The sequence below is a fragment of the Schistocerca americana genome, chromosome 5, assembly GCF_021461395.2.
Source record: "Schistocerca americana isolate TAMUIC-IGC-003095 chromosome 5, iqSchAmer2.1, whole genome shotgun sequence".
Classification (NCBI taxonomy): domain Eukaryota; kingdom Metazoa; phylum Arthropoda; class Insecta; order Orthoptera; family Acrididae; genus Schistocerca; species Schistocerca americana.
In genome coordinates, this window is record NC_060123.1 from 544,457,903 (window position 1) to 544,475,978 (window position 18,076).

The following is an 18,076-nucleotide window of genomic DNA, read 5'->3' on the forward strand; positions in this document are numbered from 1 at the left end:
TAACCCGTTCTGAGGTCTTCGGAAAATAAAATAAAGATAATTTTAATGAATTTTCAAATGACTGTAAAAATATGTGTACATGTCTCGTCTTAAAGGAATTTCTGCGCTGACTCCGAAATTGGTCTTAGATTTTTTGCAATATTTCCGTAGTTAAGGAGACAGGCAAGACGGAATAATAAGAGTGGACGACCAACAAACAAGTGCTCGTATTAAAAAGAGTGTAAGACAATGGTGTAGCCTTTCGCACCTACTGTTCAATCAGTACATTGAGGAAGCAATGATAGAAATAAAAGAACGGTTCAGGAGTTGAATTAAAATGTAAGGTGAAAGGATATCAATGTTACGATTCGCTGATGACGTTGCTATCTTGAGTGAAAGTGAAAAGAATTACATGATATGCTGAACGGAATGAACAGTCTAATGAGTACACAGTATGGATTGAGAGTAAATCGAAATAAGACGAAGATAATGAGCAGTAGTAGAAATGAGAACAGCGAGAAATTTAACATCAGGATTGATTGTCATGTAGTATATGAAGTGAAGGAATGCTGCTACCTAGGCAGTAAAATAACTAATGTCGGACCGAGCACGGAGGACATCAAAAGCAGTCTAGCAATGGCTAAAAGGGCATCCCGGACAAGAGAAGTCTACTAATATCAAATATCGGCCTTAGTTAGAGGAAGAAATTTCTGAGAATGTACGTCTGGAGTACAGCATTGTAAGGGTTATGAAACATGGAATGTGGGAAAACTGGGACACAAGAGAATCCAAGCATTTGACTGTGGTGCTACAGACAAATGTTGAATATTAGGTGAACTGATAAAGTAAGGCATAAGGAGATTCTGCGCAGAATCGGAGAGGAAAGGAACATGTGGAAAACACTGATAAATAGGACAGGATGATAGGACATCTGTTAAGACGTGAGGGAATGACTTTCATGGTACTAGAGGGAGCAATAAAGGGTATAAACTGTAGAGGAAGACAGAGATTGGAATACTTCCAGCATATAATTGAGGACCTAGGTTGCAAGTGGTACTCTGAGATGAAGAGGTACGTACAGGAGAGAAATTCGTGGTGGGCCGCATCAAACAGTTAGAAGACTGATAACCAAAATGAAAAAAGGAGATTTTAATATTGTATCATGATTAATATATTAGTTATATTAATGCAGCTGAAGCGCTTGGTTCGAAGATACAGTGCAAAACATTATCTAGTGTCTTCCATCAGCTGATTGATTATTACTCTTGAAAACAGTCGTTTCACTGAATTTTAATACTGCACCCTAGTTTACTTTCATATTACGCGATACAATTTTAGAATTGGCCAGATGTTTGTGGTCTTTATTTGCTATAGATGGTTCAGTAACAAAATGCGGGTTGATGAATTTAATTGGTATCACCAATCGTAATACACATTTACTACAGCAATTGTAAAATATAATTTCAGAAGGGTTCTGTGGTATCTATGAACTCAGCAAGCAGTCAACAATGTCTTACGTACAAAGAAATAGAATTAACATGGTATCATTTTAGGTTAATGTGATAGAGTCTCTTGTTGGGTGTCGCCATCGACTTTGCTTCAGTAATCAATAATCGATACTGATATTATATCTCAAGCTGCAGATGACTCGTGGTACCAAGGACACTTCCTGTAACGGTATCGGGCGTCCTATCTCGCTCACGTTGTAGCGTGACTACGACGAAACAAGAAATTATTGTAGAAGTCAAGAATTGGGATTCTGCTGATGGACATCCGAACATTTCAATACAGTACAGTAGCACAGACTTCGGGTACAATTTTAGTTACGAAAACTCCACAAGAGAAGGTAGTTTATTAGCATGATTAGGTAACAAAACAGCTTAGTGTTTGTTCATTTGTTAGTGTAACAAATTTGACAAAGGAATGGTTTCCGTCGAAAATCATTGTCTTGTTTCAGTTATGTTTCAGAATGTGAGAGCAAAACTCAGAAGCAACTGCTCTGGCTGGGGCAGTTTCGAAGTGTTCTGTTCAGGCTGTCAGACGCCAGAGATACTGGTAATCCAGGAGCGCAAGTTGCCCACGTTGACGTAGACGGCGCCCGCAGCCTCGCAGTCGTTACTGCCCCACGACGCGATGCCCACCTGTGTGCTGCCGCTTACGAGTGGACTCCCGGAGTCCCCATAGCACACGCTCTTGCCTGCCTCACCGGCGCACAGCATGCGCGGGGTCACCTCGCGACCGATGGGCGAAATACCGTCGCAGGCGGAGCGGTCCATGACGCTGATGTCCACTTTCCGCAGTGTGTCCGGTGTGTCGCCCGTCTCCGTGTCTCCCCAACCGGTCACTGTGACCGCGAGGCCGGCTGGCGGGTCGTACCCGTCCTCTGGAAGGTTCGCAACAGCCACGTTGGTGCCCAGCGGGAACGGATCGGCAGTCTGCAAAATTAAATTTTAGCTGGGCAGAAGGAAGACGATGCTATGTTTATTGCATTTCTAGATGTAGTCAGTGTTGACAGGGGTACATTCTTTGAAATGCTGAAGGTAGCAGTGATAAACACGGAGACGAAAAGGTAGTCTCTAACCTGTACAGAATCTAGACAGCAGTTATGAGTCGGAGGACATGAAAGACGTAGCAGTAGTTGCGAAGGTATCCAGACAGGAATTGTAGTTTAATCCCCCATCTCATTCAATCTGTGCATTAAGCAAGGAGTAAAGAACGCCCAGATTCCTCGACTTGCGCCATAGGGTGGTGGTGTTTCGGGTTCTGCTGGATAGGTCAGGAGTCCACTACACGCAACAAGCGGCTACACGGGTAGCAGGGGTTGTGTGGCGTGGGCTGGGCGGTTTTTTAGGTTAGATGGCCTTGGGCAAGTACAGAAAGGGCAACAGCCTCAACGGGTGCGGGGCAAAGTCAGGACATGCGGGGACCAAGCAGCAATCGGAATTGTAATTGTCAACTGTCGAAGCTGCGTTGGTAAAGTACCAGAACTTCAAGCGCTGATAGAAAACACCGAAGCTGAAATCGTTATAGGTACAGAAAGCTGGCTTAAGCCAGAGATAAATTCTGCCGAAATTTTTACAAAGGTACAGACGGTGTTTAGAAAGAATAGATTGCATGCAACCGGTGGTGGAGTGTTCGTCGCTGTTAGTAGTAGTTTATCCTGTAGTGAAGTAGAAGTGGATAGTTCCTGTGAATTATTATGGGTGGAGGCTACACTCAACTACAGAGCTAGGTTAATAATTGGCTCCTTTTACCGACCTCCCGACTCAGCAGGATTAGTGGCAGAACAACTGAGAGAAAATTTGGAATACATTTCACATAAATTTTCTCAGCATGTTATAGTCTTAGGTGGAGATTTCAGTTTACCAGATATAGACTGGGACATTCAGATGTTTAGGATGGGTGGTAGGGACAGAGCATCGAGTGACATTATACTGAGTGCACTATCCGAAAATTACCTCGAGCAGTTAAACAGAGAACCGACTCGTGGAGATAACATCTGGGACCTACTGATAACAAACAGACCCGAACTTTTCGACTCTTTAAGTGCAGAACAGGGAATCAGTGATCATAAGGCCGTTGCAGCATCCCTGAATATGGAAGTTAATAGGAATATAAAAAAAGGGAGGAAGGTTTATCTGTTTAGCAAGAGTAATAGAACGCAGATTTCAGACTACCTAACTGATCAAAACGAAAATTTCTGTTCCGACACTGACAATGTTGAGTGTTTATGGAAAAAGTTCAAGGCAATCGTAAAATGCGTTTTAGGCAGGTACGTGCCGAGTAAAACTGTGAGGGACGGGAAAAACCCACCGTGGTACAACAACAACGTTAGGAAACTACTGCGAAAGCAAAGAGAGCTTCACTCCAAGTTTAAACGCAGCCAAAACCTCTCAGACAAACAGAAGCTAAACGATGTCAAAGTTAGCGTAAGGAGGGCTATGCGTGAAGCGTTCAGTGAATTCGAAAGTAAAATTCTATGTACCGACTTGACAGAAAATCCTAGGAAGTTCTGGTCTTACGTTAAATCAGTAAGTGGCTCGAAACAGCATATCCAGACACTCCGGGATGATGATGGCATTGAAACAGAAGATGACACAAATCACAAATGATTGGAAAAGAGCACAGGTAGTCCCAGTCTTCAAGAAGGGTCGTCGAGCAGTTGCGCAAAACTATAGACCTATATCACTGACGTCGATCTGTTGTAGAATTTTAGAACATGTTTTTTGCTCGAGTATCATGTCGTTTCTGGAAACCCAGAATCTACTATGTAGGAATCAACATGGATTCCGGAAACAGCGATCGTGTGAGACACAACTCGCTTTATTTGTTCATGAGACCCAGAAAATATTAGATACAGGCTCCCAAGTAGATGCTATTTTTCTTGACTTCCGGAAGGCGTTCGATACAGTTCCGCACTGTCGCCTGATAAACAAAGTAAGAGCCTACGGAATATCAGACCAGCTGTGTGGCTGGATTGAAGAGTTTTTAGCAAACAGAACACAGCATGTTGTTATCAATGGAGAGACGTCTACAGACCTTAAAGTAACCTCTGGCGTGCCACAGGGGAGTGTTATGGGACCATTGCTTTTCACAATATATATAAATGACCTAGTAGATAGTGTCGGAAGTTCCATGCGGCTTTTCACGGATGATTCTGTAGTATACAGAGAAGTTGCAGCATTAGAAAATTGTAGCGAAATGCAGGAAGATCTGCACCGGATAGGCACTTGGTGCAGGGAGTGGCAACTGTCCCTTAACATAGACAAATGTAATGTATCGCGAATACATAGAAAGAAGGATCCTTTATTGTATGATTATATGATAGCGGAACAAACACTGGTAGCAGTTACTTCTGTAAAATATCTGGGAGTATGCGTGCGGAACGATTTGAAGTGGAATGCTCATATAAAATTAATTGTTGGTAAGGCGGGTACCAGGTTGAGATTCATTGGGAGAGTACTTAGAAAATGTAGTCCATCAACAAAGGAGGTGGCTTACAAAACTCTCGTTCGACCTATACTTGAGTATTGCTCATCAGTGTGGGATCCGTACCAGATCAGTTTGACGGAGGAGATAGAGAAGATCCAAATAAGAGCGGCGCGCTTCGTCACAGGGTTACTTGGTACCCGTGATAGCGTTACGGAGATGTTTAATAAACTCAAGTGGCAGACTCTGCAAGAGAGGCGCTCTGCATCGCGGTGTAGATTGCTCGACAGGTTTCGAGAGGGTGCGTTTCTGGATGAGGTATCGAATATATTGCTTCCCCCTACTTATACCTCCCGAGGAGATCACGAATGTAAAATTAGAGAGATTAGAGCGCTCACGGAGGCTTTCAGACAGTCGTTCTTCCCGCGAACCATATGCGACTGGATCAGGAAAGGGAGGTAATGACAGTGGCACGTAAAATGGCCTCCGCCACACACCTTTGGGTGGCTTGCGGAGTATAAATGTAGATGTAGATGTAGACACGTTCTGGTAATGAATGAAACTTCAGGGAACAGAAATTATAATTTGCAGGAGAGCCGATGACATTACCATCCTGTCAGAGACGCTAAATAAGTTGGAAGATCATTTCAGTGTGGTGGATACAGTCTTGAATATACTCTCATGCTCATAAATTAAGGATAACGCTGATACATCGTAAAATAACGCTCTGGTGGGCGGTTTCCGGGTTTAAATCATCTCGGGGTATGACAGTGCGGTGCATTTCACTTGCGGTCGTCACAAGTTGGCGCTGGCGACAGTCCACGTACGCAGAGGTGTGTTGGTGCATGTCAGAGTATGGTGCAGCGAGTAAGTGTGCAGACGCTTTCAGACGTGCTAATGGTGACTGTGTGTTGAAAATGGCTCAAAGAACACATATTGATGACGTCAAGAGGGGTAGAATACTAGGGCGACTGGAGGCTGGTCAAACACAGCCGGTCGTAGCACGGGCCCTCCGTGTGCCACGAAGTGTGATCTCAAGAATATGGCAACGACCCCAGCAGACAGGAAACGGGTCCAGGCGCTAAAGTACGGGATGGCCACAGTGTACAACAGCATAAGAAGACCGATATCTCCCCATCAGTGCCCACAGACGGCCACGGAGTACTGCAGGTAGCCTTGCTTGGGACCTTAGCGCAGCCACTGGAACAGTTGTCTTCAGACACACAGTCTACAGATGACTATACAGACATTGTTTATTAGCCCGGAGACCTGCAAGGTGCATTCCACTGACCCCTGGTTACAGTAGAGCCCGTGAAACCTGGAGTCAACAACACAGTACATGGTCATTGGAACAGTGGTCCCAGGTTACGTTCACGGTCGAATCCAATTATAGCCTGAACAGTGATTCTCACCGTATTTTCATCTGACGTGAACCAAGAACCAGATACCAACCCCTTAATGTCTTTGAAAGGGACCTGTATGGAGGTCGTGGTTTGATGGTGTGGGGCGGGATTATGATTGGTGCACGTACAACCCTGCATCTCTTTGACAGAGGAACTGTAACATGTCAAGCTTATCGGGACGTCATTTTGCATCAGCATGTCCGCCTTTTCAAGGGTGCAGTGGGTCTCACCTTCCTCCTGATGGATGATAACCCACGGCCCTACCGAGCTGCCATGTGGAGGAGAACCTTGAAACAGAAGATATCAGGTGAAAGTAGTGGCCTGCCTGTTCTTCAGACCTAAACCACATCGAGTAAGTCTGGGATGCTCTCAGTCAACGTATCGCTGCACGTCTTAAAACCCCTACGACACTTCAGGAGCTCCGACAGGCACTGGTACAAGAATGGAAGGCTATACCCCAGCAGCTGCTCGACCACCTGATCCAGAGTATGCCAACCCGTTGTGCCGCCTGTGTGCGTGTGCATGGTAATCATATGCCGTATTAATGTCGGGGTACACGCGCAGAGAACAGTGGCGTTTTGTAACGCATGTGTTTCGGGACAGTTTTCTCAACTTATCACCAATATCGTGGGCTTACAGATTTGTGTCGTGTGTGTTCCCTATGTGCCTATGTTATTAGCGCCAATTTTGTGTAGTGCCACATTGTGTGGCACCACATTCTGCAGTTATCCTTAATTTATGAACATGAGTGTAGATTGCAAGTGCAACATCAACAGAGCTAAGTCAATAGCAATTGTGTGTAGTAACATTAAGTCAGGTGAAGCTGAGAAAATTAGATGTAGGAAAACAGACACTGAAAGTATTATAGGAGTTTTTCTAACTGACAATGTCCGACGAAGAAAGGTTACAAAATGCTGACTGGTAACGGCAACGAAATACTTCTGAAAAAGAGAATTACATGGGCAACTAATATAAATTTAAATATTCGGAATACATATCGGAAAGTATTTTCCTTGAGTGTAGTCTTCTCTGGAAGTGAAGCGCTGATGCTAAGCAATACAAGCAACACGAAAACTGAGGCTTATAAAATGTGATGCTACTGAAGGGCTCGGAAGAGTAAATGAGTAGAGAGAAAATATCGTAGAGAGCGTAGCTGGAGAGAAAACTGTGTTATTCCTCAGCGTGATCGATAGGTAGGGACACGTCACGAGAAATCGAGGGACAGTCAACTTGGTTATGGAGGGAAGTGTAGGGTGGTAAATAGTGTGATAGCGTGAGACCTAGACCTGACTAGTAAACATCTTTAAGTCGATGCAGGTTTCAGCTTTCAGGCAGAGATGAAGAGGGTTTCGCTGGATAGACTAGCATAGAGAGCTGCATCGAACCAGTCTTCGGACTGAAGACTAAAACAATCTGTACTCAAGGTCATTGTGGTTCCGTACTCTAGGTCGTTGTGGTCATTGGAAAGGTCACAAGTTGAATCACACTTGCAATCTGTACAAACACTCAGAGCAACTTTCTTTCCTCAAATAGGTATCCGTTACTCACCACATACATATTCAATACCAGCCATAATGAGTGTTATCTATAAGTTACGCGCATTAGAGGTTAAATGTAAATCCTGCCTGATATTTCACAATAGCTTGTTACATTCATCAATGGACGTTCCGAAGTACAGTTTTATATTCACAGGTTATCTGAGCCTGGCATGTTTTCCACCACGACAAAGTAATGGAAACCCATCTCGAGAGAGAAGAGACAGATAAATACCATTATACTGGAAATCCATCAACTACACTCATTTATTAAAATAGTAAACCTTTGTTTCATCTATGTTGTTTTATGAAAATAACTATTTTAATAGATGTGTTGATTTAGTATAAGGGGCGAAGATGTCGGTAGAGATAGGTATACCGATGACCAGTTCCAATTTTAAAAATAACCGTGTCCCTAAATTTGATATCATAGGGAAATTTTAAAAATTACTGTGTCTCTCTATTTAGTATCACAGGGAAAAAGGGCAACAATTTAAATAAAATGACGCAAGCAAACTGTTACACACCCCATCTTTCTATTTAGTTAAATGTCATTTCTAATATGTACTTGAAATGTATTCGTAAATGGCGAATATGATTATTCGTCAGCTGTACCATTTACTAGAAACACGTGAAAATTTCAACCAGGCCGGGACGTGAACCCGGATTTCCCACTTACTGTGAGTGGCAACCTCAACAACTTCGCCTCTCCGAACACGCTTCCAGGATCGATCCAAACATTTGTATGTCCTACTGCCTCGTACCATACTGCTCGAACGTTATATTATTCACTCACATTTTGTGTGTGTGTGTGTGTGTGTGTGTGTGTGTGTGTGTGTGTGTGTGCGCGCGCGCGCGCGCATGTGTTACTTCCTGTAGTTGTTTCCACTTGACAATATAATGTGACGTGATAACTACTTGCACATTGACTATGACGTTGTGACACTGAAAACAGCGTGATCCCTACCCTGTTTCCGTCAGCAACCTCACCTCACACCCATTCGTCTCTACACGCCTTTCGTTCTGGCAAAATCTTTAAATCATCCTAAACTTTAAAAAAACTGATTTAATTAATAGTTCTGATCCCAAAAGCCGAAATCCACATGCAAGGTGGGATATCAGCGGGCAATGGTCAAACACCCATTCTCTCCTACTTTTACGTATTTTACGGAAAAAGTTGAACAACTATAAGCTGCTACCAGTCAATGTTGTTATTGCAAACTGACAAATTACTAACAACACCAAACTACATCTCCCCATAAAATTGTTCATATTGTACAATACAATCGCAAGTGTTGCATAGACGTCCTCGTGATATAGAAGTGGAGGGCAGGCTGGGGAGAAAATCGCAAGGAGAACCAGTAACACAGTATTGATGGTGTAACAATATATAAGGATTGGCTGAAGCTAAGGAAGGCTTCGACAGGTTGACGTAATGATATCATCATTTAGAAATGCATTAATGTTGTAACTGGAAGAAAGCTAGTGGCAATGAGACGCACAGAAATTAATTACCAAAATGTTGGTAGGTACACAAAAGGAATTTTTGGAAGAATAATAAGTAAAAAAATACATCCCTAAATTACAGCATAATTTTTTTTTTTTTTTTTTTTTTTTTTTTTTTTTTTTTTTTTTTTTTTTGCTGGATGCTAGGCATGATTAACATTAATCAGACCAAAAGGCGTCTCTTCGGTGGATGAGTGCAAAACATCGGAATGTTGAGAGGGGAATCCAGGACACAATTTATTAAAAAAAAAAAAAAACAGAAACATAAATGCGTGTAGGGTCTTATAGTGCTTGGAATCAGCAGACAAAGCACAGACTGGTCCTCTCAGGAGTTTGCTTGTCACTTATATCTTATCAAAATTTCTAATCAGCAGTGAACACTTGGTTGTCGGTGGGGACGTGTCTTTTGCAGTTCATTTAGGTGATGAAGACAAGAAGGTGAAAGCGAAGGCTACATGGCCGGCTGGTCACCGTTCAGTAATGAGAATGACTGAGGCAGCAGACTGCAAAAACAACATCAAGTGAGACACGAAAGGCTCGTTTTAGATACGAAAGGCTGGTTTTAGAAATGGAAGTCCCGTCGAACAACGCAGTATCGTATTTATCAGCCGACACTGAGCATGCGACTTTCAATTAAAATGTCTCCCCTCTACGGGAATATACATAATGGATGTACGAGTGCTGGCCGTAGACACATGGCTGACGACATATGGAAGTTAGGGTCAGGCCGCCTGTTCAGATAGCCTGAAGTAAAGCGACCGCACACGATTAGTGGGAAATCCGTACTCGAGTCGCGGTCCGGCACAAACTTTTATCAGCGTCGTTCTGTTATACAATTGCGAAAACACTCCATACTTTTCACAACGAGTGCAGACTGCATGTCCAACGGAATATTGCATCTTAATACTGAACAACACAGTAACTGCAATATCGTACCGAAATGTAAAAATGTTACTGCATGCGTTATGTATGATTTTGCCTGTAAAATAACACGAGATCTTACGAAAACAGTGTAATAAAGGAAAAATGTGAGACAAATACATTTAATCTTATACGCGACATAGATTTGTCATTGGAGAAGCATGGTTTCTTTGTAGTAAATGCCCTAAATGACACCAAAATTTTGATGTTTCACTTACAGCTTTGGTGTTTGTTTGTAAAATCACCTTCTCCGTAAGAATGTTAGTTACGTATCTGAGCCGCTGTTACCGAGGATTCTATACGATCAGTCTCAAGGTACATACGTCAAACGAGGTACTACTACTCGTATGAAATTTCTGTCTTGTAAGCACTGTGCTTCAGTAACAATCCCTGCATTAAAATATAACAATATTACTGCGTGTTTGTAGATATCTTATCATCGTTCTCTCTGACAAGGAGACCACATGGTAACCGAAACTTTCCATTTTTTTATGCTGACGGTACGCAAAGTTCAGAACAAAAATATGAAGTTGGCAAAACAGTTCGATGCGACACTCAAAAATTCTGGAGAAAATCACCTTTGAGGATTTTCAAGCGTCTTTAATACAATAAAGTAAGACCGATGTTCGACGCCCAGTTTGGCACAGAGCAGGATGCTCACCTGCCATGTTGGGGGGCCTAGGTTCGATAACATGCCCTTCTCAGTTTTAAAGAAAAGTGCAAGTTCAAAGAGAATTTTCGTGGAGAGTAAAGTACATGATGATGGAAAAAAGCCGTTAGCACTCAAGACTGGTAATCGCTATTTCACGTCTTGTTTCGGTCATTTTAGTTTCCCCATTCAGTTCGAATACCTACATCACATAAATATAAAATTCCCCTGATTATAATTAGCATGGAAAACGCACGGCTTCTTGTTTCCTATTGCAGATGGCGGTAAAAAATAAATTTTTCATTGAAAATACACTGACCTAACTAATATACGCTGTCTCCACCTTTGGCACGGATAACAGCGGCTTCATGCCGTGGCATGGATGCAGTAAGGCTTTGGTATGTCACTGAAGTTTGTTGGCACCACGACTGCACACACGTCACATAATTCTCGAAAATTCCGGAGAGGGGAGCAATGAGCAGTCGACAGCAGCGTCACCTGACAACGAAAGACTGCTAGTCAGACGCACGCATGGTGCATGTAGTATCAGTGAGCGTGTTGTCCGTGTGTAGAATGGCGAAAACGCGCGATATACCTCAGTATGACAGAGTGAAGACTGTGATGGCCGAAAGATTCGGCACGAGCATTTCGGCATCTGCTCAATTTGTCGGGTGTTTGAGGAGTGCCGTGGTGAGTTCTCCAACACTTGTCGAAAACAAGGTGAAGCCATGTCCGGCGGCCAGCGCTCCCTACAGATGTCGCAATGAACTGTGGTGGGAGGAACATCAGACCTTAGTGTTTCACAGAGTACAAGTGTGCCGGAACACACAGTACACCGAACACTCCTAATTATGGGCCTCCACAGCTCACGACCCTTGCATGTGCCAATTTTAACACCGAAATGGGTGCGTGACCACCGCCAGGGGAGATCGGCGAAGTAGCAGGGCCGTGCGTGGTCTGATGAATACAGATACCCCCTTCATCATGCCGACGGGAGGGCCTGAATCCGTCGTCGTGCAGGGGAACACTTCCTTGGGGACCGAGACAAGCTGCCGGCGGCTCCATTACGCTCTATCGAACATTCACGTGGCCAACAGTGGAGCTAGCAGAGCTCGTACAAGGCACCATGATGCCCAAGGAGTAGCGTACACTGGCTGCATACCCCTTCATAACGATCATGTTTGCGGACGGCAGTGGCATTTTTCAAAAGGTAATGCGACACTTCACGAGGACAGGAGAGTGATGGAGAGGTTAGAGGAACACAACGGCTGGTCTGCTAACTCGCCGTATCTGAACGAGATCGAACTCATATGGGATGTGTCCGCACCTCGTGGTCTAGTGGCTAGCGTTGCTGCTTCTGGATCATGGAGTCCTGCGTTCGATTCAAGGCCGGGTTGTGACTTTTCTCTGCAGGAGGACTGGGTACTTGTCATTTCATCATCATTCGTGAAAGTGACTAGACTAGACTTCGTAAAGATTAGGACTTTGTGCAAGTGCTGATAACGGCGCAGTTCAACGTCCCACAAACCAAACAACACATAGGGAATGTGATTCAACTGAGCGCCAGAACTCAACGCCTCCCGGAATTAAGTGACTTAGGTATGTAGATGTGTTGTCGCCGCTGTTATTCGTGCCAAAGGTGGACATACCGACTGTTAGGTGGGTCTACATCTACATCCATACTCCGCACGCCACCTGACGGTGTGTGGCGGAGGGTACCTTGAGTACCTCTATCGGCTCTCCTTTCTATTCCAGTCTCGTATTGTTCGTGGAAAGAAGGATTGTCGGTATGCTTCTGTGTGGGCTCTAATCTCTCTGATTTTATCCTCATGGTCTCTTCGCGAGATATATGTAGGAGGGAGCAATATACTGCTTGACTCTTCGATGAAGGTATGTTCTCGAATCTTCAAGAAAAGCTCGTACCGAGCTACTGAGCTTCTCTCCTGCAGAGTCTTCCACTGGAGTTTATTTATCATCTCCGTAACGCTTTCGCGATTACTAAATGATCCTGTAAGGAAGCGCGCTGCTCTCCGTTGGATCTTCTCTATCTATTCTATCAACCCTATCTGGTACGGATCCAACACTGCTGAGCAGTATTCAATCAGTGGGCGAACAAGCGTACTGTAACCTACTTCCTTTGTTTTCGGATTGCATTTCCTTGGGATTCTTCCAATGAATCTCAGTCGGGCATCTGCTTTACTGACGATCAACTTTATATGATCATTCCATTTTAAATCACTCCTAATGCGTACTCCCAGATAATTTATGGAATTAACTGCTTCCAGTTGCTGACCTGCTATGGTTCAAATGGCTCTGAGCACTATGGGACTTAACATCTGTGGTCATCAGTCCCCTAGAACTTAGAACTACTTAAACCTAACTAACCTAAGGACATCACACACATCCATGCCCGAGGCAGGATTCGAACCTGCGACCGTAGCAGTCACGCGGTTCCGGACTGAACGCCTAGAACCGCGAGACCACCGCGGCCGGCTGCTGACCTGCTATATCGTAGCTAAATTATATGGGATCATTCTTTCTATTTATTCGCAGCACATTCTCGATATACCACAGCGTCATCCGCAAAAAGCCACAGTGAACTTCCGATGTTATCCACAAGGGCATCTATGTATATTGTGAATAGCAACGGTCCTACGCCACTCCCCTGCGGCACACCTGAAATCACTCTTACTTCGGAAGACTTCTCTCCACTGAGAATGACATGCTGCGTTCTGTTATCTAGGAACTCTTCAATCCAACCACAGAATTGGTCTGATAGTCCATATGCTCTTACTTTGTTCATTAAACGACTGTGGGGAACTGTATCGAACGCCTTGCGGAAGTCAAGAAACACGGCATCTACCTGGGAACCCGTGCCTATGGCCCTGTAAGTCTCGTGGACGAATAGCGCGAGCTGGGTTTCACACGATCGTCTTTTTCGAAACCCATGCTGATTCCTACAGAGTAGATTTCTAGTTTCCAGAAAAGTCATTATACTCGAACGTAATACGTGTTCCAAAATTATACAACTGATCGTCGTTAGAGATATAGGTCTATAGTTGTGCACATCTGTTCGACGTCCCTTCTTGAAACCCGGGATGACCTGTGCCCTCTTCCAATCCTTTGGGACTCTACGCTCTTCTAGAGACCTACGGTACACCGCTGCAAGAAGGGGGACAAGTTCCTTCACGTACTCTGTGTACAATATAATGTTTTGGTTGATCACTGCGTTTTATAATGCTTTATGTAACGTTCAACTTATATGTAGAATTGAGGAAGTACGTTGTCATTTTACCTATGCAACATAAAACGTTTTGTAGGCCATGGTTTCAAAATGGACGTAGTAGTCCGAAACTATTCGCTTTCAGGAAAAAATAAATAAAAAAAACTATACGGATTTATCTGACGTTTCTTTAGCGTTGCTAAAGTGCGCGTCATTTACGACGGCGGCCGAGTTTAGGTTCGATCTGCGCATCTGACGTCACAAACACAGTCAGCCAATGAACAGAAAACGACGTTGCCAGAGCTCGACTGTAGTGCAGAGCACGGCCGAGTGTCTTCTGTTTTTGAAATGTTCAGTCGTAAATAAAGTAATTGAACAAAAGCAATGTCTTGATAGCAGATTTTCTTTTATAGAAAGTTTGGAAAAAAACATTCTTTATACCAATTGCTTCATATTCTATTAATTAATCAAACCAAACAAGCAATAAGCCTCCTAATTGCAGCGATAGCATGGAAAGGTGTTTGTATGATTCTCACTAACCGCTTTATCGCAATAAAGAACAGTGGTAATTGTTTATTTCCTGTTGTACTTCGAGGAAGCGTGAGTAATTCATAGTCATAACAACAGTGTTTGTCGGTATTTTGCGTGACATTTTAAAGTGCTCCGTGAGATCTATTGAATGACAAGCTGCGTTAGCGTAATGGTTAAAGTGTTTGGCTGTGAAGCCAAAGGTTCTGAATTTAAACCTTGTTTGGGGCTCAATCCTTTCCTTACTGAAAAGCAATATCGAAGTGTCTTGCTTCATGAATCTTATTCGTTTGAATGTAATTTTTTGAAATTTCTAGTGGCAACTAAAATCGACCATACGGAAAGTATACGCCATGGACTTTTACCTCTGCAAACACTTCAAAATTTCTTGCAATGGTTTACTACATCTAATGCTGCACAATAACTGCGTTGAACATCGAAACAAAATCAAATCATTTATGGGGGGAAGGTATCAGTCAAGAATATGTGAGAAAATCAAGTTTTTATGGTCTAAATAGTTTTTGAGAAATCAAATGATAAAGTGTGTCAAAGCAGTACAAACACCATGTATGTATCTGCACGGGCGAGCAGTGCAGTGATGACAAAATCGCGCACAGCGCGGAATGCGGGGAGCACGTCTCTGCAGCAACGAAAGGCTTAATGCGGCCGTGGTGGCTTCATAAACTGCGCGCTCCCCCCTAAACGTAAGTTTGAAACGGTACAGTAGTTACCGCTCTATAAGCAGCAGGTTTCGCTGCTCGCTCGCACCGGGAAATACAAACAGAGGCGGCTCCGCAGCAAATTTTATTACACGACGCGGCCGGCCGCGGGTGCAACAGAACCCATGTGGACAGGTGGAAAGACATGTGTCAGGCTTCATAATATGTATTTATATGTGTCGTGTATTATGCATTTCGTGTACGTGAATGTGAGTCTGCCCATGGATTTTCCTAATCCTCCTCACACCTTTCCGTAAAGCGTGGCCAAATCTTTGTTGGGAAGTAGTTCTGTAGTATAGTAGTGCCAACCTTACTCCTGGCTAGGGAATCAGAGAGACAGCACAGGCAGTTAAAAGTCAAAGACTTTCCAGTATCACAAGATTTGGGGTGGAGAGGTTGGTCACGGCCAAGTGGTTCGACCACCCCCTCCATTGGGGCCCAGGAAGACCTCCGGGTGCCCGCCATATTCGCGGAGGGTTACAGAAGACGGGTAAGTGAGCAGACGTGCCCTCAGTGCGTCTGTCTCAATGTTCACGCATGGAAGAGAGGTATTTGAATATTTGTACTAATTCTTTTATTTCCAGCTTCGGATTGTGTAAGGTAATGAATGTTCTCGTTTAATTCCGGAAATTTGCCCCCCTGTGTTAAAGTATCTGGTCCCCAGTTTGCCCGTTATCCTCCTCAGATAGCGAATGTCCTATGTAAAATATTGGGAGACTTTGGTGGTATGCATTTGGCCAACGCAATTCCGTCCTACCTGTAGAAATGTGCGTGCAGATTAGTATATAATACACCCGAGCTATAAGTTGTAAAATTGTAATATCTGTAAACTGGAACAGTTGCTGCAATCGCTGCAAAATCGAGTGATAATATTTAAAATAAATACGTAATCAACTGTCATCAATCATTGACATACCTTAAAAATCACATAGGAGTCCAGCTAAAGGAATTCATTTAAAAATAGAAGATATAGAATGCAGGGACCCACACATCAGCGTGTGAGCCCTCCAGTCCCTTGCCTAGTATCGTACAGAAAGGGCACGCTCTCTAGGTAGCGCTCTCAAGCTCCCCTCCCCAGTTATCCGTTGCGCAATTTTTCATTCAGGGCTCAACGACATCAACTTTCATCTGGCGTCCCCAGGCAAGGAGGTTAGACGGTAAACTTTCAAGTTTGCGAACTATACTATGGCGCTGTTTCTCTTGGCGCGTACAACTGGCAACGCAGCACTCTCCCGCGTCTGGGTGGGCATGCGCGAACCGTCAAGATAAGAGAATTGAACTATAACGATCACTCACCCGTATGACTGTGATGTCGTAGTCACCAGAAGTGTCGTCGTGTAGTTCATGTTCGTAGAGCTCGGCCAGGTAAAGCACGGTGCCGCCGCTGCCACGGCTGGAGGAGCCGGCGCGCACGCTGTAGACCTCGACCTGTGGGAAGAACACGAAGCAGTGGGCTGCGGTCAGCGCCCACTGGGAGCCGATTATGGAGGCCCCGCACGACTGTACGCCGGCGTACAGCAGGGCCAGCGTCCACGGGAAGTCCTCGACGCTGGCTTCGGAGCCGCCGACGATGCGGCCGTGATCCCGTACTTGTAGCCGCAGCGCCCGTGGCGCCGCCAGCTGCAGCTGCGCAGCCAGCAGCAGGCACAGCACAGCCACCTGGATGCCTGCCATTGCGGGACTCGCGTCCCAGTGAGCGAGCAAGTCGTATATGTCTGCTCTCTTCGTACCGTTATCTCCGTCCTCCAAACTGTTCGGCTAAGATCTGCTATCATGACGCCCAAGAAGTGGCTACTTGCTGCGTTTTATCTCTCGGTGAGTGGCCCACAATTTTGCAAAACAGGAAGTATGTCCTTATCCTAGATCAAGGCTTCCCAACCTTTTCAGCTGGTGGACCCCTTCTTCAGTCGAAAATCCATGGCGGACCCCTAGTCGGTCAAGAGCACAGTAACTTTAAATTTCAGAGCGAAACCCATGGGAACTGAAAGCTTCTTAATGACCTCCACCTCCACCCCCCCCCCCCCCCCGCACCCCCCCCCCCCCCCACCTCGAAGTATCAATAGTCTTTGGTTTAGAGATGAATGAAAACACCGTGGTCAAAAATCAACTTATGAAATAGGTACTGCACTGACAAAGCAAGTTTAACATTTAATGATACCTGGGGCCGCATACGTGCCAGCGAGTGCTGTGATTGGTCGACAAAGCTCGCTCCGCGCGCGTAAAAGGTTTCAGTGCATCTACCGCCGTGAGCCGGCGCACAAACGACCCCCGTATTGTTGCTGAAACAGCCGCATTCTCGGGCACTAAACTGTGTATGCGTTCTCACTTAGGAACCGCGAAGGCTGCTTGGGAATACGACCTGAAGTAAAAGTACACATGTTCTTCACACGAAAAAAAATAGTGATGAATTGGATTTTCACATTTTTATTCAATAATTTTACTCATTATTTTACACGATTTGGTGAAGGGTGGCCGCGGACCCCCTAGAAAGAGCAAAATGGTTCAAATGGCTCTAAGCACTATTGCACTTAACATCTGAGGTGGTCAGTCTTTAGAAAGCATTCGAAACATAACTTCGTTGTTCTTATGTAGCTGTAGTTGATAGCCTTTTCTTTTCAAATGCATCTATGTATCCAGTAAAAGCGAATTATGAGTGCGAAGTGACTGTGGTTGTAGCGCATCGC

At 44.4% G+C, this 18,076-nt stretch overlaps 1 protein-coding gene across 1 annotated transcript; it reads right to left on the reverse strand.

The window, feature by feature from the left end:
• Window positions 1-1,812: 1,812 nt before the first annotated feature.
• On the reverse strand, window positions 1,813-17,101 carry LOC124616167 (trypsin alpha-4-like). The gene is made up of 2 exons (XM_047144447.1): window positions 16,689-17,101; window positions 1,813-2,414 (listed from the first exon to the last, which is right to left on the reverse strand). The coding sequence occupies exons 1-2, from the start codon at window positions 17,064-17,066 to the stop codon at window positions 2,016-2,018; spliced, it is 777 nt and encodes a 258-aa protein (XP_047000403.1). The 5' UTR covers window positions 17,067-17,101; the 3' UTR covers window positions 1,813-2,015.
• Window positions 17,102-18,076: the final 975 nt, after the last annotated feature.

What these genes read in the sequence shown, in the direction of transcription:
- LOC124616167 (XM_047144447.1), bottom strand. Translation starts at nt 17,066, where the DNA reads ATGGCAGGCATCCAGGTGGCTGTGCTGTGCCTGCTGCTGGCTGCGCAG. An exon ending in ACGACATCACAGTCATACGG is followed by an intron (nt 2,415 to 16,688) that starts GTGAGTGATCGT and finishes TTAATTTTGCAG; the next exon opens with ACTGCCGATCCGTTCCCGCT.